Source organism: Chroicocephalus ridibundus, chromosome 5 (assembly GCF_963924245.1).
Source record: "Chroicocephalus ridibundus chromosome 5, bChrRid1.1, whole genome shotgun sequence".
Classification (NCBI taxonomy): domain Eukaryota; kingdom Metazoa; phylum Chordata; class Aves; order Charadriiformes; family Laridae; genus Chroicocephalus; species Chroicocephalus ridibundus.
This window is the reverse complement of record NC_086288.1, coordinates 6,711,322-6,737,001: the sequence shown is the minus strand read 5'-3', so window position 1 is coordinate 6,737,001 and position 25,680 is coordinate 6,711,322. Positions and strand designations below refer to the sequence as shown.

Below are 25,680 nucleotides of genomic sequence, written 5' to 3'. Positions count from 1 at the left end.
GGAGTTTTTATTTTAAAAAAAAATGCCTTTTCAAAAAAGCATCTTGGGGAAAATAGTTGTTGTTCCCACACTATCATTATGGCTGAAATATGCAAATCCATTTAAGGAATAAAATGAAAAGGAATTTGGCGTCAAGAGTTCTTAAGAGGCTGTGAAAATCTCAGAGGTGCGTGGACAACATATTTCATGTCCCAGATCTTTGCGGCGGTATCTCAGTGCTGGGGGAATAAAGGAATGCCAAGAAGTAGAGGGGGGAATAAAGGAATGAAGGAATCCAGTAACGTGGTTATTTGGAGGAAGAATGCTGCTGCTTGTTCGCAAAGGCTGCCTTGACAGCTAGAAGAGAAACGTTTCCAAAGTGGCTTTATCTAAGTAAAGCCCCTGATCTGAATCCATTAGCGATGAGTAGTGAAAATTAGTTTTACTCTATGCCGGTGTCATGCTTAATGAACTACACAAAGCAGGATTTCGCACTCAGATGTGCCCGTGTCTGTTCCCCAAATGTTGCACTTCAAACGAAGAGGCTCAGGACAAACGGTGGGAGAAGGGAGAAGGTGTGACTCAAACAGATCGCAAGCCGTGAGAGCATCAGGGGCTGCTGTAGACGCTTACGTAGCGGCCGTTTCTTTTCGAGGATAGTCATCCTGCCTGTTAAGTGATACTGAACAGCGTGCTCGTTTTCGCTTGCCACTTTGTCTCCCGCTGCTGCCACCTAGCAAGCTGGGTCTGGTTTTGGTGGAGGCGTTCATGCCTCTGTTGTAGTCAGGCACTTCTGACCACGTTTTGTGACGAAACAGTGCGGTAATATCGCCAAAGGCTGGAAACTCGTGACTGTCCTTGAAACGCCGCTCTGACTGTTTGGTTTTTTCTGTGTTTTTAACAGTCTCCAAGAGACTTATGAAGCAAAGAGGAACGAATTCCTGGGTGAGCTCCAGAAGAAGGAGGATGAAATGAGGCAAATGTTTGTCATGCGAGTGAAGGAGAAGGAAGCAGAGTTGAAGGAAGCAGAGAAAGATGTGAGTATATTGTAACTAGGAGGACTGTGTGTGAGGATTTAGGCTGGGGCTTTTCCAAGAGAGCCCTGGGAAGGTGAGCATCCAGATTCCAACATGAAGCCTGCAAAGGTGCTTGCTGTACATAAAAGAGCTTCAGGAAGCCGGTAAGAACTCAGTTCCCAGTCCTGCCGCGGACTTGTGGCGTGACCCTGTTACACAAGTCCTCTGCCACTTCTCTGTGCCTGTAAAATGGAGCGGGAGTATTCCCTGGTTTGGGGCAGCTGGAGGAGGATGTATGTTGTGGAGTGAGTGGGAGGTGCTGCAGGCTACGTACCTCACAGAGGCCAGCCGTGCTGTGCCATGGGTGTCCTCTCTGCTGTTTCACCCAAAGGAGAGAATATGTTTGCTACTCAAAGTAATGTTTGTTTGCAGTGGATCTTCAGCTAAGGTAGAGCCGGCGCTGCCCTTTAGCAGTCACAGCTCTCTGGAGACTTTCAGTAAGCAGATGAGGACTTACCAGAGGGCAGTAAGTCCCACTCGGAGGTACAGAGAAGAGCCCCAGAGAAGAATAACACCCTGAATGGGTATATCCTCTTGCTTTGCACGAGCATGAGAGTGTCCGCTATGTACAAAGCGATGAGGGATGGAACCATGAGGGTTTGGAAGTGTCCAGAGACCTGTCATTCCTACAGCGACTTAAATTCCCGCTATCTGTGTGTGCAAGTGTGTGTTAATTGCAGGGCTTTTCTCACAAAGTCAGGCATGCTTGGGACAGGCCAGTGACTTTTTAGGAATGCATTGAGGCCTCGGTGCCAGCGGAACCGCTTTGGGCATCGTTACCAGTAATTGGCATGAAACATTCTTCTCTTCCTGTCCAATTCTCATTGTCTCTGTCCCGGCAGCTTCACGAAAAGTTTGACCATCTAAAGAGGACTCACCAAGAAGAGAAGAAAAAAGTGGAAGACAAAAAGAAGGAACTTGAGGAAGAGCTGAACAACTTTCAGAAGAAGAAGGCAGCAGCTCAGCTATTACAGTCACAGGCTCAGCAGGCAGGTTCTCAACAAACCAAGAAAGACAAGGACAAGAAAAAGTAAGCGGATGTCACACACGTCCTTTGTAGGGATTATTCCAGTTTGGGAGGTTGTTTTTTATTTCTTGATGCATGTCTGTATTTGCTTTTCCCCATTACCAGACTGGAAACTGGGCTTTTATCAGCCTAATCAAATAAAATATTTTTTTCTAAAGGGTGGGCCAGGGACATGATCTTAATTTTTCTCTAGAAGAGTACCTTCGAGTTTTATGTCAAAGTCTGACTGGTATGGGAGAGCAATCAGATGGTGGGGGTTTGACCTGTGATGTGTCCGGCATCTTCTGGAATAGCTCCGAGATGTTCTGGGCTCAGATTTATCTGCCTGAGCCAAAATTATGAAGGGGGTCTCTACCCGTCCTTTCTTTCACCCAAGAGTAGTCTACAGTTCCCATTCCTTAAGGTTATAGTTGTAAGTAGAAGTAAATTAGAAACAAAAACTACCATGTTATTTTTACATGGGCAATGCTAGTGCCAAAAGTGAATACTTGGAAGCTTGCTTTAAAGACAAAAAGGTTGGGGTTGGTTTGTTTGTTTTAAAAAAACCAAACTGCTATGGTACCGTAATTGCAGGATTGCAGGTAAATGGCCTTTGTGGTTGTATGGAGTTGACATAATAAGCTAAGAAACGTGTACCTTTTAGTAAAGATAATGACACTGTTTTCTACTATTTTATATTTGTATGCTAGGAGTATAATCCTGTACCCTCCAGTACTTGCAGTAGGCACCAAGTGTATCTGCAGACAGAGTCTGTCCCATTGTCAGTATTTGGAGGCGAGATTTTCAGAGGTGCCCAGTTTGGACTTAATTCTGCTTCCATTGAAACTGGAGGAACGTTGCCATTGACTCGGGCTCAGAGTTAAGTTACTGCAGAGCTCTGCTGAAAACCTTGAGCTCTAGATTGATCTAAATTGACGTAACCTTCTTGCAGCCTGTACTTGGAGATGGCTACGTTTAGCTTGCCGTTAGTGCAAGAGACCCCTATTTATTATATGATACCGGCTACTTCACTGGGCTTTAAGAACCAGGACGCAAGGTCCGCTTAATGCGATATGTACAGTGAAGCTGGACAGACCTTGCAGAGGTGAAGTAGACTGCGCACGGCTTGTTTGTGTAGCGCAGCAAGACAGGTTACTGGAACAGAGGCTGCCTTGAGGCCTCTTGTTGTAATTTCCATTCACTTTTCCATATCCAGTATGGGAATACTCATCCAAGTCCTTTCTGGGTTATCTGTGATAACGGCGCTAGTGGCTAACCGCGATCAGGAAGGCTGTGAAGATGGCTACGCAGCAAATCTCACAGGAAAATGCTTCTTTAACCCACACACAAACATGACAGTTCCACACTTCTTTTAATAGCTGATAGTGAAGGGGCGCATTCCGTAACAGAGTCTGTCAGAGTAACTTACTCGATTAACACTAAGCTGTCACTGTCAGAAGAACCAAATTCTAGTAGGGATGTGGTACAGACGCTGCTGTCTCCCTTACTAACCTGTGAACTTCACCCGGGTCTGAGCTGTCTTACAGCGTGAGCCTATGAGGTTCTGTTGTATTGCATATATACTAGTATATTTTTATACTTTGGGAAGTTACGCTGATGCTCACTGCATGTCCCCTGTCTCTGCCGCTGGTTTGGTACCGCTCACTTGTTGCTTCTGCCCCCGGCTTCCCCCAGGAAGGTGGGGAGGGCCTAGGGCTAGTTCCTCAGCTGTTGTCCATCGATGTAGCTCCTATGGAGCCGTGCTGCTTTATGCTAACTGAGAACCTGGCCTTCGGCACCCGCTGAAATGCATAGAGTGCTTGTGCGCTGCATGCTCTGCTCGGGTAAAGAAATCGTTACAGACCCATCAGCGTCATGCTAACTGTAGAAACAATAAGCGTCGGCAGCTAGCGTCCAAGCATGCTGGAATACCGTCCTGCGACGATGCCTGTAAATAGGATAGGCTGAAACACCGGTCTTCTCTCACGTGAGAATTCAGACGTGGTGACCCGTTTCCTGAGAAGAATAGGAAATTTTCAAGACCCTTTTTCTTATCTCTTAAACAAAGTTGGTAGTTTAGTATTTTTAAAAACTCTGCAGTCAGTTTTTTCACCTCTTAGATACGAGACCAGTGCAGTCTGTAATGGTCTGGGGAGTTTTGTAACTTTTGGTAGTCAGTGTTAGCTACTATTCGCTTCTGTGAAGTTGGCTGGCACATACGTGGTGGTGTGGGTGTGATATGTGGATGTTTCTAGCGACCGTGACAAACGCAATTTCTGCTTTGCTGATGCATTCACAGAAATCCAGTCATGAGGAACATGCACGTGTTTTAGTGTGTCCTTTCAGTGTCGCTCCGCACCAGGTGCCGTAACTGCTTCAGTTGTTCTTTAGTGTCTGAATTACTAATGGAGGCTTTAAAGGGAAATGCTGATGCTTCTGCCTTGTAGCACACCTTGGTTTTTCTAAAGGCTTTCAGTTTCTCCTTGCACTCTAACGAAAAGCTGCAGCTTGTGTAGGTAAGGCTCTCACCCTTTCTCTGTGCTGACATGGGCGGTGGTGATTCTTGTGCAGTTGCCAGAGGAAATCCTTGCCATGCACGATCCTCGTAGCCTCCCCAGAAAGTAATTTGCGGGAATGCTTCCCCCCCCCGCCCCTCAAGGTGGGATCAGATTTCTCTAACTTGGGCAACAGGGACTTTCCACTGGGCTGTGCGAGCCGGAGGGAAGGCTCAGGGTGAAATCTGCTGCTGGCCTAACTCCACGAGGGAGACCTTGGCCCTCTTGATTTCCAGACTACTCCTGCAGGAACAACTTGTCTTTTTATACCTTTTTATTTTTGTAATTCATTTCTCAGATTCCTGTAGCTTACGCTTTTTTCATCTACAATTGTTGCAGCTCTGGCCTGATGACAGAAGTGTGCTGTTTTCAGGACAGCCCATCAGTGTGCCTCAGACACTTGTGTGACTGTAGAATAGACACGTACTCAAGTACTTTCCTGAACGTGGGGCTGAGCATACATATCAAGCCCTTGGCATAATTTTGGGATGGGACTGTGCTTCAAACCTGAACAAATCCGGAGATGGTTCCTGGCAATGGACTTGGCAAAACCAAACGGCAGCAGCGAATAGCCCTCTGGTGCTTGCCTGTTGTTTGGTAGATGGCCACATGCATGCCTCAACGTGTGCTGTTGTGTTACTTGCTCATCCTCAACCCCCCCGGGAGCAGGGACCATCTGTTTGGGCTCTGTTTCTGTTTATTTCAAGCTGTTTCTGAAAACCAGATTAAAAACTTTTTTCCAGTTTCCTTTCTGTATAATAGTTTCTGGTCCAATGTGACTGGTCTGGCCATCATGGGCCATGCTTAGTCCCAAAGCAATCCCCGGGCTGTAACACGCGTGTGAGGGCCTGGCCCAACACCCTGTAAAAAGAGGCGTGCGTTTGATGCCTGAAGGATCTGACTTGGGTCCGAAAGCTGATGTGCTGGGAGTCGTTGTGGTGCCCGGGTCTGAGATACTGGAGTTTGGGTAAAGGCTAAGCACGTGCCCAAACTGGACACCTGCGACCATGCACGTTCTGGAACACCAAAGCTTAAAGACACCAACCACGTACAGGCTGTAACCTGGACTAACTTACGTGCTTGGTTATTCGGTAGTTCTACCCCCTCAGTTTTAATTTTTGCTTTTGCTTGTCATAGGCTAGAGTAGAGCCCAGCCTTGAGGTTTGATTTCTTTTTAATTGCATAATCCATCCGCATGCACACCCACCAGAGCGGGTTGCTGGTGTCGGCTCTCCCAGCTTTCTTTGATTTTGGTTTTTTGGTTTTGTTTTCTTTTTTTTCCGTTTTGGGTTCTATTATTGCTAACTTCTTTTGTTTTTTGTTCTTTTTTTAACTTGCAGTGCAAGCTTCACATAAAGCCTGTCAAGCCAAGGATGTTCCTGCATTCACCTGCTTTTGCAGTAATGTGTCTCTGCCATCTGTTTTCTTTCTTTTTTTATTTTTTTTTTATTTTTTAACATGAATAACTATTAACTCATCAATAACACAGTGGGAACAAGGAGGAAGAAGGATTGGGTACAGGACTGTATGCAACTGGAAGTTCAGGGGCGGGTGGAGGGGCAAGGTAATGATACCATGTATTTTTCTGGTCAAAACCAGCAGCAGTAAATAATTTTTGGCCTTAAGTTCGAGCTGAGGGTCAGAGTTGGATGTCAGCAACTCGGGTGAGCGTCATTGGGTGGATCAGGTCCTTGGTGCCGCTAGCCTGCCTGGCTCTCGGGGGGCTGGCTGCGATAGCCCTGTGCTGAAGGGGGGGTTCCTGGGGCCACAGAAATCAGCGGTCCGAGGTCACAGCCCAGTCCCCAGTGTGGCTAAACCCTGGAGTTTAGTCCAACGTATATTCCTTCAATAGCTAATGAGTTAGAGCAATATGAGTCCCGCTGCTGGGGGTTGTGGGGGGGGGGGGTGTATGTGTGTGTAGATAACAAAAGTATAACTGACCTTGCATGCCGTTACATTTGCATGATATTTTTTATTAGTTCCTGTTTTTGTTGTCTGACTTGATCATACTAGTGGGCTTGGATTTGTTGTCATGTGCTGGCATATTTTTACAGCCGCCCTTCCGGTTCCGTGTAGTAGCTACCCGCTGAATGCTGCGGTGGGAACCCAGCGGCGCTGCAGGTGCCTGGGAGAAGGACGGTTTCTCATTATGGCTTCCCCTGTGTTACTTGCCTGACCGTAACCTTTGACGCCTCACTTAAAATAGTACCTGGTTTCCCACGTGCATCACCTTAGCAAGACTTAGCGGCCCTTAGGGAATCAAATGCCCGGGGAGGGGGGGGACACCATAGCCTTCAACGTTCTCGTAGAGCCTTCAGGAGGATTTCTGCACAAACTTAAACACTTGCAAAGCCGTGGGATCCCGAATTTCATGTTAAGGGCGAGAGGGTGTCTGGACCCTCCATGTTACCACCAGCCCCCCTGCCCCAGGGACAGCGTCCCATTCGGATGTCCCTTGAAATCTAAGACGATTTAACGTACACCAGGCCTCGCTCTGTGGCCAGCACGGTGTGGAAATTGGTCCGTTTAATGTGTATTTTCTATGCCATTGCTTTTCGGACAGGGTCTTTCCCTTCCTTCCCAAGAAGTGGCGGGCCATGCTTACCTTATGACTTCTGGATTTCTTTCTCTTCTGCTGATGTACAGCCAGCATTTCCACTGCTCCTAGCTAGGTAGTCTACTCTTTCTTTCTTTAAAGCACTCTTAAAAAATAACTTTCTCCACCTAAGTCTTACGCACTGCAGTTCTTTGCTTGTTTCTGGGATGGAATTTCTGCCCCTCTGGAGGAAAAAAAAAAAAAAAGGCAGTACTATCACTGTTTCTGAAGTGTTGGATTGAGAAACGTTTGGGGGTTAGCTTTTGGGCTGTCTTGCCTTTTAACCCTCACTGCTTAAACATGGCTTTGGGAAGAGGAGATCTAACTAAGATGCCTTGGTCAGATAGCAAAAATCTATTGGAGATAAATAAGCTGGAAATAAAATAGTTGAACCTTTTCTCTTTTTTTTTTTTTTTTTTTTGTTTGGGTTGGGCTTTGGCTTTTTTCCCCTTAAATCACACGTCCTGGTCTTAACAACCATGCTGCGCTTTTTGCCAGGTTAAGCAGGTTTGCTAGGGGGTTATTTGGAAAAATGAAAGTATGGTTCTTGTGGCTTCTGGCAAACCCAGCTTTAAAATGTTATCAAGGAAGAATTTTGTGTTTTGGCATGTTTTGTTTTTGTTTTGTTTGTTTGGTTTTTTTTTTACAGTCACATCATATGCACATCACTGAATGCTTGTGGCAGTATGCTTTGCTTCAGCTATCTCTGTGCGTGTCCTCTTTTTATTAACCAGCATTTTGTGCCAAGTAGAAGACTTAATTTTAGCATTTATTTGTCCTGCTTCCTTTAACAGCCCTTCAAGGGACGTTTGGCAGGGGAAATCAGCTGAGTCTGGCTATAATTTTTTTTTTTTTTTTGACAGAAAGCTGTGGCCAAGTGCATTAATGTATTTTTGGTTGGGTTTCTTTCTCCAGCAAAAAGCGAGCTGTTTTGGAGAAACTGGGAATGAACTGTAAGCTTTAAAAAGCTAAAGGTGCTGTTTTGGTTTTTTGCCAGAGGAGAGATGTAAATGACTTTTTTTTTTTTTTTCCTCCTTAAACCCTGGGCCATGTTTAGCTTGTTACTGCTGGCACTTCTTTCTCCTCTTCACTTAGGCCTTTTTCCGCAGTAGCCCCTGATTCTGCATGGAGTAAATGATACACTCAAATCTAGTTGGATGTGCTTTCACCTTGCATGTAAGTACAGCAGCAAGAGACTCCCCCTTCCTGCCTCACTACTGATATGAAACCGGTTGTGTCTTTTCGGGGGGGGGGGGGGGGGGGGATTCTTTTTAAGTCCGCTTACTTGCAAGTGGCGTTGTTAAAACTGCTTGAAAACTTTCTGCAATAACCTGCTTTTGCTGGGGTGTCGAAAAGAAGCCGTAGGGAACACGACGTCCAGCTCCTGTTGAATGCCTAAAGCAACCCTGAACAGCTTCTCTGCGTGCTGGAAGCTAGCAAGGCAACTGGTGAAACTGGACAGGCGGTTGCATGGGCAAAAGCCTTGCTTGAGAGACACTGCAGCCTTTCCTGTGCTTTACGCAGCAGTGATAACTAGCTGATAATGCTGCATGTTCCTGACAAGGTGGATTTCGAACCTTAGAATAATATACAGGAGCGAGAAAGCACGCTGAAACGTGTGCTTTTGGGATGACGGTGTTCCCAGGGCATGGAACGAACCCCCAGAATGGGAAAACAAGCAAAAAAAATCCAGGTCGCTGAGAGGGGCCGTGATTGCTCTGTGGGGTGGGCACGCGCGTGTCCGGCAGGCAGCTGAAAAGGCGGAGATGAGGAAGGATTTGCTCCCCCGAAACGTCACTGGGGTTGCAGAGTTACTTTCCAGGAGCGCAGGGAGTAGGCAGGCGCCCGCTGAGCTCACCATCACTGAATGCATCACCTTGTATCTTCTGTGGTGTGTGGTGCTGCCGGGAAGGGGGGAAAGCAGCGACTGGCACCCACCCCGGGCTCCTCTGCAGCCTGAAAACTGCAACTCGTGTCACCCCTCCGTGTGCATTTGACGGCTTGAAATCCCCGTCAAGGAGACTTGTACCTTTGTGTCTCTCTTTAAGCATGTCTCTGTTTAACATGACCAGTGTTTCTCCAGGTAGCTCTCATCCTGCTTCTCCTAAAACGTCCGAGTGAGAATGGAAAGGTCTTTTTGTGTGTGATCATATCAGATATGTCCATTTGAATCCAGTTACCGTTTGCCCTTCTAAGACGTTAGAAGAGTGTGTGTCTCTCTTCTCCGAGGACCCTGGTTGCGTTTGCGGTATGCGATACCCGTGACGCTCTCATCCGCGTGTATCAGCATGGAACTGTCCACATATGAAGGGTTTTTTTAATTAATGGAAATAAAGCTGTGAACAGCAGTAGAAATATTGTATTTGTATACATTTTTAATATCCTGATTGCCTTAAACTATAGATGTAGAACTTTATTACCTTGCTATTTGAAAATAACCCATGTTTGTAACTAAATAGTTGTGTAACCTACGTACAGTGTTAATGCAAATTATATGTATGCATCTGATAGATATTGTCACTTTATTTGATGTTAAAATATTTCCGTTTTTGAATTACAAATTGATAAATAACCTTATAGCATAAGCTCAGTTATTTCTTGTATATGCTTTAGGTGACGTACACGAATAGTGCCAACATACAGTGGGGAGAGGAAATATATTTTTACCCAAACGCTTTCGTCTTCGCGTGGCCTTTGTGACTTTGTTTCGCTGTTGCCATTTGTAACGGTGTGACAGGAGGGGGTGAGGAAATGCTAAGTTTCCCCACAGGTTGTTTTGTGCCTTTGAGGATGCCTCTGTAGGTTTGTGCTGGTGTTTGTCAGTCGCTTTTTGTGGTGGTTGTGAGCTCGTTTTCCAAATCAGCCGGTGCCTTGAAGAGGTCCAGGCCTCTGGTGTAGTTGGTTCATACGACACCTCCCCAGTGGATTCTTCCCTTCATGGCTTGCTTTCTTTAAAATGTTGTTCCTCCTTTTATTTTTTTTCCTCTCACTTTTTTAATTTCAATTCTGAACCTCTGTTTCTTTTCTTTTCTGTTTTTCTCTTTTTCTGTAGCTTCTTCTTTATGTAACCGTCATCTTGCCAAAGCCCCCACGCCCTCTCTCCCAGTGGACAGTAGGGCACTGGAAGAGCCTGCGGCCACGGGCACCCCTGCCAGGAGAAGAGCCATCTCATTCTTCCATCACGTCCGCCCTTCTCTCCTTCCCTTTTTGTTTTTCACCTGTGCGTCTGAGGGTGCGCTGTGCTGTGTGTCTCTGTGCGGGATCTGTCCGCTCCCGGTGCGTCTCCGACAGAATTGAGGCTACCAAAAATGACAGAGGTAATGGCTGGAGGAGAGAGCTTGGCCATAATGTGAGATATTGTACTGGGTTTGGGGTTTTTCTCCCTTGTTTTCTTTCCTTTTACCATAATATGCACGTGTTGCTGATGACAAATAGAATGACAAACTGTGGATGAAGATGAGTGTGCATAGCTGGGAGACTTCATTTCTGCCTCTAAAGATCAAATCTGGCTGCTTTGGACACTGCAACTTCATCACAAGTACGTCCTGTGCTCTTCTGACACGTCCTGAAAATAAGTCCTTAGACCTAGGTGACGTCTCGTTTTCCGTATGCCGTTGCGTGAAGCAGAGATGGCTGGTGTTGCGTTGATGGAGCCTGTTCTGGATGGTCAAGGCCTTATTATTTTCTGGCTGATTTGTCTCTGAACAAGCAAAGTAGGTATTTCTTGCCGTACAACTGAGCTGCACTGACTTGTACTGAGATTGAAGGCTTCCTTTTATTTTCACGAAGCCAAATTAGTGATTATTTTTTCTAACAATCTTGAATGTGGGGTAGTTGTCGAACTTTCTAACTTGTTTACTTCGGAAGCGAATTCAGTCAAAAAGCTTGAAAAGTGCCAAAGTATTGTTGGAAGGTAAAAAACAAAGCTTGGAAACGTGGTGTGCAGTGACCTCTAGCTGGTTTGGGATGGATGGAAGGAGATGGCCTGATCGCTTTGGATGTTTTTCATGTTGGGGTAATGCACTTTTTTTTTTTTTTGCCTAACCGAATACTAGTGATTTATTCTGCTCATATCCAAACCTTAATCGAGGAATTCACCTCCTTTAACCTTCTGTGGGAAAGGTTATACTAAATCATCTAGATTTTTGCCTTTTCCAATCTGTGTGTGAAGCGCAAGCTGCCCGAGGGTCTCTGCTGAAATCTGCTGGGTTTTTTCAGAAGCACAATGTTTTTCAACACTTCGGTGACAGGGTTAGATCACTAGAACCTTCCCTCCAGCCAGGTGGCTGTTTTTGTAAAGCGGCAGAAAAACTGTTTATCCTGGAAACATTTGCAACCAACTAAGTGACTTTATCGATAGAAGTGGAAGGATAAAATATTCGTGTCTATGCTGTAATGATTTACCTGGTACGTAAATGGGGGTTGCTGACTGTTGCCCGGACTGAAGGGATATGAGTATTTGCACAAATGTAGCTTAGGACAAAATTTGCATTAATATGAAAAATGGAGCCTGCTCTCAAGGCTCCAGTGGGCTCAGGTGATACCTGCTGAAGGTCTGCTCTGCAGCCACTAGCTCTTACCACGAGAGCGCCACATCTGGAAAACATTTCACATTTGGCTTTCTGAGGACAAAACAGAGTGGCTTAATGCCTCACGGGTTGAGGCCTCGGGGGTGTTGCTGGATTAAACCTTGCCTGTGTTAATTCTTCTCTTGTGCTGCAAAACTCTGTGGATGCTTTGCTGACTGGGAAGAGGTTTCATCGCTTGCAGGAGGGAATCCTTCTGGTAGGGCTTAGGCACCAGTGCTCTATGTGCACCGGGCCACCCGTACCTAGCAAAAGCGACGGGTTGAGCCATACGTCTTCTGAAAATGGTCATGAACTTTGCAGCCGAGGGTTGCCGCAGGAGTGGGGCGTGCGGGTCTTTGAGCCACACCTGTGCCTTGTGCAGGGCAAGTATCATCTCTGGCCTGGGGTTTTCAGCGCATGAAGGCGATCGCTGTTTACTGAGACAATGTCTTGCCCATTAAAATGCCCAGTTTACGAGTGCCGTGTCTTTTTGTTTTCAGTGTTGGTGCCTAGACCAGTCTGCAACATCAGGGACCGCTGCCTCGGGCCCGGGGGCTTTGCCGTGGCTCATCTGTGCAACCCCCTGTGTGGTAGCCTCCAACTTGCCAAAATACCCTACTGGTTACTCACCTGGAGGCCAGCCCACCCGCCAGATGGCTCCTGCAGCATCCTGCGTGGTGAGGCCCTCCCCAGTGCCCCTGTTTCAGGGAGAGAATCCTCTCCTTAGGTTTCTCTTATTCCCTACGCTTTTTTTTTTTCCATTTAAAAATCATAGTTTGGGTTTATCTGGTGGTAGCAGGACTCTGGCCTGTAAAATCCCGTCGCTGTGCTATAGCCTCTCTCTTGAAATAGTCTGTCCCTTACTGTCATGTATGGGCACAGAGCTGTTCTGCTGCTCTCTACCTCGTGTCAGGTCACCCATGTTTTGCTGGTGACATTGGTTTGGGACCCAGGCGCTCAGTCATGAGTGGCTGGGGGTCACTTACTGCAAGTAAGAAGGAAAAAAAACCTAGCTGGTGGGGTGGTTCTTTAATCCCATACCGAAAGAGGCGCTATCAGGTGCTACTGACCCTGTCACCTTACCCATGTAACTGTGCACTGCGACTCTCTGAGATCTTGTGTGTGACAGTGGGAAGTCACGACCAAACGTGCAGGTTGGCAACACTGAGGAAGTATCCTGATGGACTCCTGTCTGCTGGGCTTTTCACGGAGCTCTGGAGACCTCTGCTTTTAGGGCATTTCTCCTCCCCGTTGCAAGTGCTGGGCTGTACTGGAGGAGGCTCTTCATCAGCTGGAGAGGCTCAGGGCTAGGTGACCCACCAGTAGTGCTGCTGCATCAAGAAGGTTTGAAGAGGGGCAAAACCTTTCTTTGGTTGACTTCTAAACTACAAATAGAAATGTTTTTTAAAGCTTTATATATACAGAGAAGCAGATAGGCACAAACCAAATGCCAACGCTTAGACGAATTGCCTTTATTTTGCAGCTGTAGAGTTTTGCTGTGCTGGTGCCATGCAGCTCTGGACTTCATGTCTCCAGAAGGACGTAGTGGTTAGAGAAGGGCACTAATGATAAAAGCGATGGAGCAGCAGCCTGCCAGGTGAGACCGCAAAGGCTTGGAGCCCTCAGTATGGAGAGGGAAAGGCTGAGACGAGAGGGAGGATCAGCCCTGCTGTGAGCTGGAGGTTGCAGCAGGTGTCCTCTAGAGGTCCCTTCCAGCCTAAATTTATTTGTGAGTCTGTGTTACAAAATCCGGCTAAATTGTGGTGGCAGCGGATGCCGACCTGGTAGTTACCTCATCGGCGTGACTAGAACCAGGGGGGCACTTAGCTAGAGGGAAATCGGCTCAAAAAAAACGTGGAGTAACTTTTACAGAGCAGGGAGTAAACTTCTGGAATTTGTAGCCCCGGGTTGTTGAGGCAGATGGTATCAGCAGAAGGTTTTGGGGTTTGTTTGGGGTGGGTTTTTTTGGTTGTTTTTTTTTCTGCCTTAGGAAAAAAAAAAAAGGTAAATTGATGGGGAACAGACCTGTAAGGAATGTTGTGGGGGCGGGACATGACAGAATGAAACACCTGACATCCATAATTGGGGGGGGGGGGGGTGGATACTGGGGCAGAGGGAGGAAAACAGAGCAGAAAGCACGTACAGGCACTGCGAGTGGTGTCCGTATGAGACAGGCGTCTTGGACAAGGGGACGGGTGCTGAGCTGAGTGTCGCTGAGGCTTTCCCACACCTCGGTGCCAGGGGGAGGGGATGGCGACGTGCCCTTTGGCTCCCTTCCTCTGTGGCGTGCAGCTGTTAGAGGAAGAGGTGTCAGCACAGGGAGGGGACAGCAGTGTGAAACCTGTTGTTGGACAGCACAGAGAGGTTGTTTGTCACTTGATATCACCAAATGTCTCCAGCAGAGCTGGGAAAGCTGCTTCATCCACAAGATAGAGCGGGGTGGGGGGGGGGCCAAGTTTAAAATCGTGCTTGTGGGCTTAACCCTCCCATCACTGCTGGAGAGTAAAAATGAATTAAAAAAAAAAACAAACCTCCTAAAACCCAGAGGTAGGAACAGTTTCCAGGTTGGAGGTGCCCTATGGCACGAGCTGGGGCGTGGGAGGTACCGTGCCGTGGCGCTGTTGGCCACTGCGGGCTGGGATGCAGCGGGCCGGCCAGAGGGGACTCGGGTATCACCCTACCAGCTATTCGAGGAATGAGCATCTCCCCCACGTTCAGCACCTGCAGGTCTTGTGTAAGAGAGAGATGCTCCAGGACCGGTTTCCCCAGGTGAGGTGGGGTGAAGGAGGTGTATCAGAATCTCTCGGAGGCGGCGTCGCGCAGAAAACTGCGGAGAGGTCGCTGCTATCGTGTCTGCAAAGCGTTCTGGGGCATTATAAGGGAAGATGGGGCATTGCAGAGAGTAACGCCTGTGCGGCACGTAAAGGTGAGCGGGGATTGTTGCTAGAAGGCATTTGAAACAAGCAGCAGTGCTCTGCTAGAACTCGAGTGCTCCCCGGGTTCTGGGGGGACTCTGAGCAATAACACGCGTAATTTTGTGGATAGAACGGTTTTATCTCTGTGCCCGTGAGGGAGCGAGGCCGCAAGGAACTGAGCCTGCAATTTGAAACTGGTTTCCTTTCCAGCCGGCATCTTTGGCGGGTCCGTGGCAGTGAAGCACTGGGGTGCCGTGAAACCTGTGGGGAAGCCCACGTGGGTATTGAGGAGCCACCGGCAGCAGGGGATGTTCTGCTGTGGGTGACGGGGAGCCCTGGCAGCGCTCCAGGAGAGTCCCCGTGTTGCGACAGCGGGAGCAGTGTACGAGTCAGCTGCTGCCATGGCAGTGACGCAACGGTCTGGGTAGGGGCCACTCTTGGACTGCGTCATGGCCTGGGGTTTTTTGTGGGGAGGAAATGTGGGAAGTAGGAAACAGTTGGGTTTTGTTGGTTTTTTTTCCTCTGGCAACGCAGGTTATTTTCAAACCAGCTGGACCTTGCTATGGGGGGAAGCTGATCTTGCTGGGACGTGCCTCATTTTCAAAGGCAAGTCTTTGAGCATCACCTTTTAAGCTGCAGAACACCACAAATCTGTACGCCAGCGCAGGCAGCAATGCAGGCCTGTGTTCCCTGGGCTCCTTACTGGCCCCCGCTGGCCTGGGACACAGGTGGCCGCAGGGCCAGCAGCAGGAGGAAAGCTGCAAACCTGAAGACCACCGCATGATGTTGCTGGGAGTCCCCTGTGGAGGCTTGTGTGCCTCAGAGACCCAGTTCGGCCAGTCCCCAGAGCACAACTCTCCCATGGCCAAGTCAGCGCCAGGCGGGAGGGGGAATCTGGTGTGCTAAGTCTGGTTACGTTGCCTGTGGCTCGCAGCCGAGCCGGGCACCTGCTCTTGAGGCACGGGTGGCTTTAAAAGTTTAAAAAAAGTTAACCCTTTGATGGTGCAGCCAGGCTTTTGGGTGTGTGGAGGTACCACAGGCACAACTGGGCGTTTCCGTAGCGGCTGAGTTCCATATGTGGTGGTGGGCTGAAAGGGTGTGTTGGAAACACAGCAGAGGTAGAGAGGAAGAAAAGAGTCAAGTCGAAGAGGGGCGTTTGCGCTTGCAGAGATGGGTTTTGCCTTTTGCATCCGGAAGAGCCACAGGCAACAGGATGCTGCTGGGCAACCCAGCCAGAGAGGTGGCCGGCAAGTGTCCTAGGGCCTGCGCGGGGACGGCAGCCTGTCAGCAGGACTCGGCAGAGGTACGTCTACCAAATGGGGGCCAGGTTTCGTCTGTCTGAACCTTGGGTTTTGTTGGTGGAGCTGCCTGATACCAGGCAAAAGATAATCAATGTGGGTTTGTGCACGGTGGCAATAAAATAAAAAGGCAATCTGCTCAAACGGGGGCTGGGGGAGTGCCTCTTTTGGGTTTTTTTTTTGGGACTCAGGAGCAGGAAAGCTCCCTTGGCAGCCGGGGAGGTTTTGAGTCCTGCCTCTCTGGGTCTTGCCTCGCAGGTGCACACTGGGCTGGGGCTTGGCCAGCGTTTTGCAGTGCAGGGAGCCTTCCCCCCGCTGCGCTTAATACAGGGAGAGTCAGAGGTAACACTGCGGTTTTTTGGGCACAGGTCTAAGAGCAGTTCGTAATACTGTGAGATTTAACTTTGTGACTGTAACAAGTTGCTTCCCGCTGGAGAGCTATCCCCTTACTCCTTACTTGCAAAGGAGGAGGCTGCTGCTTTTTCCCCAAAGCAACAAAGAGGCTCCTCTCTGGTGCGGCTGGGGCTGGCGATACAAGCTCAGCAGCTAGCTCGGTCGCCGCAGGGCTGGCACGAGCTGGGGACGTGCCCGGTGTGGGGACAGCGCAGGACCTGCTCTTGTCCTGTCGTTTTCGGGGAGGAGAAAACAGCGCGAAGGAAAACTCCTGCCTTCTCATGACTTGCCCACAACCGCAGCTGCATCACAGCTGTTAGAGAACTGCTCCGGCAGCACCGAAATCTCTCTCCTTATCCCCAGTGTCCCTCCCTTCTGTCCCAGCCGGGCCCCTGCCAGCTGGCACAAGCAAACACCTTCCTTTTCCCAGCCCCGTGCCAGCTCCTCTCCCCGTGTGCCTCTGCAAATGGGTTCGGGCCGGAATCCTCGGAGGTCCTGTGCGCTGATGCTGCCCCACGGGGTAAGCGGGAATGCGTCCTTTAAAGCGGGAGGGGAGGAGTGTGCGGAGGCGGAGAAGCCAATGGAAGGTAAGGCTTAGATTTATTGCCGTGGGATGACAGTGCCGTGGCACTTTGGTCCCCGTCTTGTTCCCCCCAACGTGTCTCACTCCATTGGAAGCCAACTAAAATAAGCCGCAGTCCCACAAGACTCTCTCCGCGGCGTTGTACCGTGTAGGCCAATATCGTTGGAATTACGAGAGCCCTGGCTCACCTCTCTCTGACTGCATACACAGCCGGAGCCCTTAGCAACGGCTCCCTTCGGGATAAGCTGGATCACTTGAACCGCTGCTCACGCAGGGAGCGCCAGTGCGCACAAAGACCCCCTTCTGTGCACAAACCGCGGGTGCCTGGCTTGGCTGTCAAGGGGTGTGAACATTACCTGGCTCTAATCTTTCCCGCGCTGATGTTGTTCTAGCTAGCGCTGGACATCGGGGCAGTCACTTTTATTTAGAGCTGTTACACTGTGGAATTGAAGCTGAAAAGATGTCCGCCTTGCAGTGGGTTTGAAAGAGCGAGCTCCGGGATCATGGAAATGCTGCAGGGACGGGGTACTTTGCTCGCAGTGTGCTGGGTGACGCCCCGAGACGGCACAGCAGCCCGGCTGGAGAAAACTGAGAGGGAAGAGAGTAAAGGTCAGGGACTGGTTTTTCCATAGGGATGACAGGAAGGGAAGGAAGAAGCACACCCCTCTGAGAAACGCGGCCTCGGGAGGAGGTTTCCAGGACGTGGGCAGGAAGAGAGCTGAAACCCAAGGCAAGTTTGTCACAGCGGGGTGCGCGCAACAAAAAGGCCGGCACCCAGGCAGACGTGAGGCAGGAGGCTCTTCAGGAAGCGCACGGAATCGAGGGTGGCGAGATTACAGAACAGAATCTATTCCGCAACCTAGGAGTTTGCAGAAGTCTGTGCTAACCTTTTCATTATCGAACACGATTTTCCGTGGACGGGATATCAGGCAAGCAGGAACCTGGGTATGGGGAACCCCTTCTCTTCAGCGGGGCCTTCAGAGCATCACAAAGGGAGATGGCTACAAGACAGGTGAGACAAAGCGGTGTCCTGGCTGTGCACCGAGTGGGCCGTACTCAGCCTGGAAAGGGAACAGCCTGGTCACCGAGGAGCACCAGGGCTGGGGCTAAAGCTGGAGTCGCTGCAGAGACAAGAAGTTTCTGCTGTGCCACACGCCTGGCACCCCGGCTGCCTGGAACCCCTAGAGCCGCTTCCTCACGGCTCTGGCACGCGGCGGCTTCCTTACAGCCTCCAGGTAAAACTGAGCCTGGACCCAGATGAAAAGCACGAAACTGGACTCGGAATCCAGGACAACTTTCTTTATTGCTACCAGAAGGCTTTCATCAGTACAATGGCTCCAAATACGATACCTTCCTCAGGGCTGTGGAGAGAGCTTACAATTGGGAGAGGTCATTCAGAGAAACAGAGGTGTAACATTGAAAAGACAAGTTTTTAAAGGTTTTACTCTTGGTTAGAAGTGACACGAATGCAAAACTTGAGGGTTAGGGTCTTTTTGTTTTGGCTTTGTGGCAGATGATTCCACACCTTTCAAAGCTCAGGTGTACGCTGCCACCCCAGCACCTCACGGAGCAGCGCTGGTTGCATGCTAAGCTCGTAAAGGTATGGGGGAAAAAAAGAGACTCTGCAGGATTTAAAGTTTACACTTGACGCAGAGAGTCAAGCGTTGGTGAAAATCCACACCGAGTGCAACATTTCTTGGTGCAAACAAGAAAAAAAAAATACCGTTTTTGTTCATGTGATACAAAATCCATTAACTGCTTACTGTGTTGGAAAACGCAAACTGTTTTAAGTCTCTGTGTAAGGCCGCGAGCACGGTGGCCGGCTGCCCTAGGGCTCTGCTAGAGCACCTTCACACTCCTGTGGGTATTACCTAAGTGTGGAGCAGCTCGCAAGCACTGTTTTTGGTTGGTTGGTTGTTTTTTTTTTTTTTCCTGACTAACCTTTTATTTAAATCCAGTTTTTAAATATTATCACATTTAAACACCAAAGTGCTAACAAAACAAAAAAGGTCTTTTTTTTCTTTTTTTTTTTTTTTTTTTATAAAGGAAAAGGAAAGCTGTCGTGAAGGTCAGGTAGTACAGAACGTCATGCACAAGACTTGCGGAGAATTAAGAGAGGAGCAAGCAGAAAGAGAGGGAGGAGCCAGATGGGAATCGGATCAGAGAGGTGTTAGTGGGCTGGGAAACCTGGAGCAACTCTGCACGACTGATGTGAGCTCTTGGACATGGAGAATGGGTTACAATACACAGGAGCAGAAAAACAGTGGAACTGACAACACTAGAAAGAAACAATATTTTGCTACTTTTTTTGTTTGGTTTTTGGGTCTTTTTTTAGATTTTTATACTTTTTTGTTGTTTTTAAGTGCTTAAATAGTGGAACTATAATTAGCCGCACAAGAAAAAAAATTCAAAAAAGGGTCGGGATTTTTTTTTTCTGTTTTTTGGCTCCCTTCAGTTCAGCCTGACAAGGTATGGCCCCTTCTCCCCCCACCGAGAACGCGGGGTGCCAGGTTCTGCGTGGTTTCCAGCGTAGCTGTGGCGCAGCAGGTGGTGTGGCACCCCCAGCTACATGACAGACACTGGCTGCAGAGGTGGACAAGGGGAAACGTTGCCCTCCTGCCTCGAGACATCAGCGCCACAGACAGAGCCCATGTTTTCAAGAGCCACTACCTCTGGAGCAACGTCTTCGTTGTAGAGACGCTTGATACCATCGTAGAAGTCGTCCACTTCCATCTCTTCCACTTTACGCTTGGCCGAGGCTTGCTTGCAACCGCTGGGAGCTGGCAGACGCTGGTAGAGCGCGGCTGTACCTGTGACTGGCACTTCTGGCCTGCCGTTGTCCTTGGAGAAACCCGGCCCTGGGACAGAGGAGGGCTGGCATTTGAACACTCCTCTGTTACAGGTCACCAGGGTATGCTGGAGGGGACTGTAGACATATACAGAATTGGGCAGCAGAGAAGACTGCAGGGTGGAAAGGTGATGTGCCACAAGCTCCCGACAGTGGATCAGCTGCGAGCTATCCATCTGGAGTGGGAAGACAAAGATACTGGTGTTGTGGGATCACTGCCACGCGGAGGAGAGGCCGTCAGCCGGGGCAGGGCTGGGGCTCTGAACACACTGGCCGCCCGTGCACCAAACTTCTCAAATGACAAGGAGGAAATAAGTAATAAAGGACCCAAAAGACCCCAACACGATGACTTTAGAAGATACGGACCCCTGCTCCTTCTCGCACCTCGTGGGAATACTGGGTAGAAGAAACCTTTCAGATATTAAAAGGTTTCACTGCGTATTTTTAGCAGCTTGAGTGTTTGTCTTTCCAGTGCTTGTCAGACCACCCAGGATGCTTAGAATAAATGGCTGAGCAGCTGACCGGGATTTTCTCCCCAGGGTGTTATTTTCTCCCTGAGAGCCCCTGTACGTCAGGGTACAAGGCTCCACCTTTTGTCACCTACTGGATGCTGTCAAGATCAAGCCTTTGCAGAACTGTCCCAACAAACTGTCCCTTCAGGCTGAAGCACAACCATCCTTGCAGAAGCGTAACTGCAGGCAGAGATCATCAGGTGGGGATCTGAAAGTCCCGGCCAGCTTGGATCGCCCGAGTACCGCACAAGACACAGCCTTCTGCGGCCCCCGACCCCTCCCCGCCACAACGTGCGGTGCCAGCGCCCCCTCACCTGTGCCTTCTGGAGCAGCTCGATGATGAGAGCCAGCCAGTCGGGGAGCAGCTTCTCCAGCTCCAGGCTGACGATGGCCAGCGCCAGCATGGAGCCCTTGAACTGCAGCAGCTGGTAACAGGCCATGCAGTGCAGCAGCTGCTTGGTGAGCGCCGCCACGTGCTGAGAGGGGCTCAGCTTGGGCAGGTTGGTCAGTAGCTGAGGCCTGTTGGACACCGCAACTGCGTGGAACTGGTGGGGGGGAAACAAGCATGTGAGGGAGCTGGAGTCACGGACAGGCACCCCGCAGGCAAAGCCGGGTCAGACCTCAAGAACTGCATGCGGCATCTTCAACACACAAGGATCCTCCAGCTTTAACCTTCAAGGCCATTTCCACACCACAGAAACGACCCACTGCATCGAACCCACCAACAGCAGCCTTTCTGGCAGGACCTGCCATCATACAGGTCACCTGCCAGGGGACCAGCCTTCTCCGGGCTCTGCAAAAGGCTGTCCCCTTCCGTCCCAGTACCACAGCTCTGGCAGTTCAGGTGTCTTAGACAAAAACTCCTTGAGCAAACAGAGCCAATGAAATTCAACAGAGGACCTCAGGACGCTTTCCTTCGCTTTGTCTTACCAGAACCGGTGAATCTGGTTCTCTGTATGTGCCTTTCTGTAGCGAGTGCGTTCTCCTTATTGTTTTCGTGCTGCCTGGCACTTAGCTTTGAGCAAAACCACTAGCATTTAACACTTAGGGGTGAGGTTTTCGGGAGCTGTGAGCGTTAGTGTGTGGCTTAATATGCCTCAGACCAGGCTAGATGGTCAGATGGCAGGCTCGCATTTTGGAAATTGCACCCAAAGAGTCACAAGTCTGCTCTGACGCTCTCTGGCAAGGCTTTTTCTTTCAGAAACTACTTGTAGGGAGGAATTACAAACTCATCCTGAGCTCTTTGCTCCCCTACAGGTGGAGTTTTTGTCTAGGTGCCTCTTGATGCTTTTTTTTTTTTCACATTGGTGGATACCAGAAAGACTGTACATAGCCCCTTACTTACAATATGAAGGAAATCCAGTGGCGTTGCCATGTGAAGATCCCAGTTCAGTTTATCCAGGATAATCTTCTCCATTCTGCGAATTTCAGCTGGAGAACAACCACAAAAGCTATCCCGAGCCAACACCTTCAGTACTGGAATCCTCTGCAAAAGCCAACGCAAAAAAAGAAACGAGAGAAGCAATCATTATAGGAATCACGCAAAATCCTTCTTTCCTGTCCTGGCAAGCGTCAGCACCGTGTGCAAGCAAAGGCAGGACTGGAAGAGCGTATATTCAGACAATGCTAAGGTAATAAGAACAAAAAAAAAAAATTACCTCATCTTCTTCGATGGTCTTTGCAGCGAGGAAGAAGCAGCTGATTGCAATACAGTTCAGGTACTTTGGACGGGCCTAAGATACAGAAGGGCAGAGAAATCTGTGTGAATGTGATGCAGAAATTGTGCATAATCCTTCCTGGTCGGGCACCCTGAGCCCCAGGGTCTCAGCCGCCCATTAAAGGCGTTCTGGATCAGCAGCCTGACCTCCGACTACACCGGTGGTGAGCCGTGCCAAGCAAAAATCCATACTCCATGACGTCAGGCAGAAGAACAATCTGCCAGCCCCGTGATGGTTATTGGCACCCACTGATGTGCTGCGCTAGAGTGGAAAGAGCTCGTTTCTAGGCAGTGCAATAGAAAGAGGAAGGAGAAAACCAAAAGGGCCAGATTGTCATCTGGCAAAAAAACCCACTGCCACTCCACCTGCTGCAGCAGAGCGCTGCTGTTAGTGCTGCTGGGGGTCGGGCGCAGAATAGGAAGGAAAAGAAGAGAATTAAAAAACACCATCCTTGCCTAGGGAAGTATAAAACACACACACACACAAATCGCCACTAATGTCATTTCGTACTGCAGTTCTCAAAACTGTGGCCAAGGGATTATTGAGGTGAGCTGGGCCCTTCTACAGTGAGCTGTTTTAGGCAAGGTAAGTGAAATTTGGAGGGAAGGGGTGATTTTTTTTTCATGTGCATCAAAAACTCCTTTTATGGGCCTTGGGGGTGAGAGGAGAAGCAGCGTGCAGGGGCGGTGAGTGTTTGGGTAGTCCCTGCGATGGACCAGACTGAGCCCGTGCATCTGCTGGAGTTTTTGCTTAGCAGCGATCTTGGCGATTTAGCTGTCTGACGAAGGACTTCACTTCGACATCAGTGCAAAATCCACAGGATGTGTGCCCCTGCTCCTTTGATGGTGGGGGGCCAGGGGATGCAACCCTGTCACAGCCCAGCGAGGGGACAGCTGCAGATGTGCCCCCACCTCCAGTAGCCTACATGGCAACTGGTCCTCTTCTGTCCACACTGGGAGATGCTGAAAGCGAAGGTAAGTGAAAATCCTGCACTGAATCTGAAAATCCACTTACAGCCTGAACTGCTTTTGTGATTTATTCTTGCTAGGTAAATTCTAGCAGATGCAACGCAGCTGTGGGGTGGCTGAAGGGCGAGATGCTGCACGTTGTAATCGTGCGAGGAGCTGTCAAGAAATCCGGAACGCTGTTTCCAGAAAGCAACAGGAGAAGAACACAGGTTTCTGTCCAAACTGAAGATCTTTACCCACATTCAGCCTCGGTTACTTAAAAAGGACCATACTATGCCTACGGCTTTGGCTTTCTAGCGCCATTGAAACTTCCACTTGGCTATGTGTAGAGAATCCACGCTTGCGGGTGGGGATGTGCGTGCACGCATCTGCTCCTGCTTTCAGGTGTCACTGAAAGCAAAGAGAATAAATTGGCTGAGGGCAAGACTGGAATTTGTTCTTGACCACGCAGGCAGGTGTGTCGACTTAGCACAACGTACTGTACAGCAAAGGACACCACCTGTGTTGTACTCAGGCAAAAGCAGGTGTCTAGAGCAGGTTCCTACTATCAGGGAAGCTTATTCTCTCCTGTAGTCTCCCCATGATTTTGTAACAACAATTTTGTCTCCGCTTTTTCCCAAGTGCATCCCCTCTAGAGGCTGGCCTGGAAGCAACAACTGTGTCTTTTGCTAAAGCGTGTTAAAACCCGGTCACCCGTCCTGGTCTCCTGGAGGAGCTGCCTTTCCAGCTCCTCGCACGCTGCTGCCCAGAGGGGCTGTAACACGGCTCTGGTGAGGGTTAACGAGGGCTGCGCAGTGAGTTACACCAAACGAAGCAGGACTGGGGAACAGCCTTAGGGGCAGCCGGTCCCAGCAATGTCACGGTGAAGGGAAGGGATTAGTTGTCTTAAAAATAAAATCACACACCCTAGTGCCTGGTAAAAAAAAAACTCAGGAGTTAAGCTGCATCAGAGGAACGACCTTTATGGGAGAGGAAGACTGGGGGAGGGTGCACAAAGCCCTGAGCTGTTTGAACAATGCTCACCCAGACGAAACACCTTTGCGCGTTCCTGCTCACTGCCTGAAGCGCGCAGTGCGCTCCTTACATCCTCATACTTTCCTTGCAGACTCCTTGGCTGCTGCAAATTACTGAAAGAAAAACTGTACTCAAGGGCATTAGCTGTTGAGGGATTTAAATCTTATTTCCCATCTCAGTATTTCAGTAGATCAGCTACTTTTAAGATCTCCTAAAAAATAAAAACTTCTATGGCTTATAATTAAAACATTATCAATATTTATTAATATTTAAAGGCTACGTTAATGGATGATGTCACTTGTATTCCAGCCAACTAAGTCACAGGGAAACGTTAAGTGCAGAGACTGAGAACACGTTCTTCTGCTTAAATTTCCTAAGCTCTACTGTTCACCGAAGCGTGGTGGTGATGGGCTCAGACGCGCGTGCAGATGGGATGGCAGAACAGCTGAGCACGGCATGTAACTGAGCGAAGACAGTAAGAGATTAAGGCTCCCAAAGCCTGACTTCACAACTCAAGGCCAGGGGTTTCGGGTTGACCCACAGCTTGTTTGGTCGTTTGTGCGGGTGCGAGACATGGCCCAAGCACAGCAACTTGCTTCTGTGCCAGACTTAGAGGGACAGAAGAGCAGCAGATCCCAGCTGCCGGTAGACGATGTGCTGACTATTTTTTTTAAAAAAAACTTGTCTTTTTTTTAAACAGCTTCTATGGCGTAACAGCTTTAAAAGCAAATGGGTGTATATAGCAGGAGGGGACAGCCTGTCCCTTTGATGGCCTGCACCCACGCTTGCGTACCCCTCTCTCTCCTTCCTATCTGCCTGATCTGACATCAGATGAAGCTCTTAAGTCAGTTGGACTGTTAGCAGGGAACTGCTCCCCCAAAAGCAATTACCTCTGGCTGGATCTTCCCCTGTTACTACTTTTTTTTTTTCCCCCCCATTTCCCTGCACTAGCCAGGCCCAAACCTGTCCTCAAACATTTATGTGTTTCCTCCAGCTAGCACAGTGCTAGCAGGTGCTCCCAGCAATTCTAGGTGGTACAAATGAGATTAAATGCAGTTAAAACACTGGAGAAATTAAGAGGTGAGCAGGGACTTTCCCCTGCTTTGCTGTCAGAGGGCACTGGGCCTAGGTTTCTAACTGCGGGCTGGGAGGCATTTCCTTCAGCTCTATGAGTCAATTTAAGTTGTGGTAGGGACTGTTCTCTTTAAAGCATAACCCCTGTCTAGCCTTTTTCTGACTGCTTAAAGGAATAGGTGGTGTGCTGAGACAAATTCAACATTCAAACCAGGTTAAGAGTGAGCACGTAGTTGAAAAGCAAGGGTGCTGCTTTTCTCTTTGGTTAATATCCGTTTAAATGAATGAGCTGGGTTACATGAAGGAAACGGGCAAACAGAGGGAAGAGGGGAAAATACTCTTGGCAGGTAGGAGCGCTGGGTCAATTCCCCGAGAACCATGTGTGCTCATTAAAGCGACGGCTACTTTCACCGGGTGAAAAATGATGATGGAAAGAAGCTACCTCCAGAAGTTCCTGGCGGCAGCGTGTGCTGCCAGTTCCGCAACCCGCAGCTAAGCTCCTGGAGTACTGCAGGTACAATCCTCTACGCGTCTGAGAAAGGAAGGGGGGGGTGAGCGCGGAGGGGGGAAGTAAGTG

The 25,680-nt window shown here is 49.2% G+C and overlaps 2 protein-coding genes across 7 annotated transcripts in view; one reads left to right on the top strand and one right to left on the bottom strand.

Annotated features, from left to right (window-relative positions):
- Positions 1 to 25,680, top strand: part of SEPTIN11 (septin 11) — an 85,547-nt gene that overhangs the window by 46,913 nt on the left and 12,954 nt on the right. The window contains exons 8-10 of one of the 5 annotated variants that reach the window (XM_063335701.1): positions 884 to 1,016; positions 1,898 to 2,085; positions 23,096 to 25,219. In XM_063335701.1, the coding sequence (XP_063191771.1) occupies positions 884 to 1,016; positions 1,898 to 2,085; positions 23,096 to 23,099 (325 nt within the window). In that variant the 3' untranslated portion in view covers positions 23,100 to 25,219. Of the gene's footprint in view, positions 1 to 883; positions 1,017 to 1,897; positions 2,086 to 5,956; positions 8,465 to 10,264; positions 12,406 to 23,095; positions 25,220 to 25,680 lie in introns of those variants that run through there. The other 4 variants (XM_063335699.1, XM_063335697.1, XM_063335698.1 and 1 more) reach the window with 4 other exon arrangements.
- The window catches only part of CCNI (cyclin I), a 31,952-nt gene continuing 24,525 nt past the window's right edge, over positions 18,254 to 25,680 (bottom strand). For both annotated transcript variants that reach the window (XM_063335703.1, XM_063335702.1), the window contains 4 exons: positions 21,988 to 22,062; positions 21,675 to 21,815; positions 20,644 to 20,874; positions 18,254 to 19,993 (listed from right to left, as the gene is read on the bottom strand). In XM_063335703.1, coding sequence (XP_063191773.1) covers positions 19,535 to 19,993; positions 20,644 to 20,874; positions 21,675 to 21,815; positions 21,988 to 22,062 — 906 coding nt within the window. In that variant the 3' untranslated portion in view covers positions 18,254 to 19,534. The remainder of the gene's footprint in view (positions 19,994 to 20,643; positions 20,875 to 21,674; positions 21,816 to 21,987; positions 22,063 to 25,680) is intronic.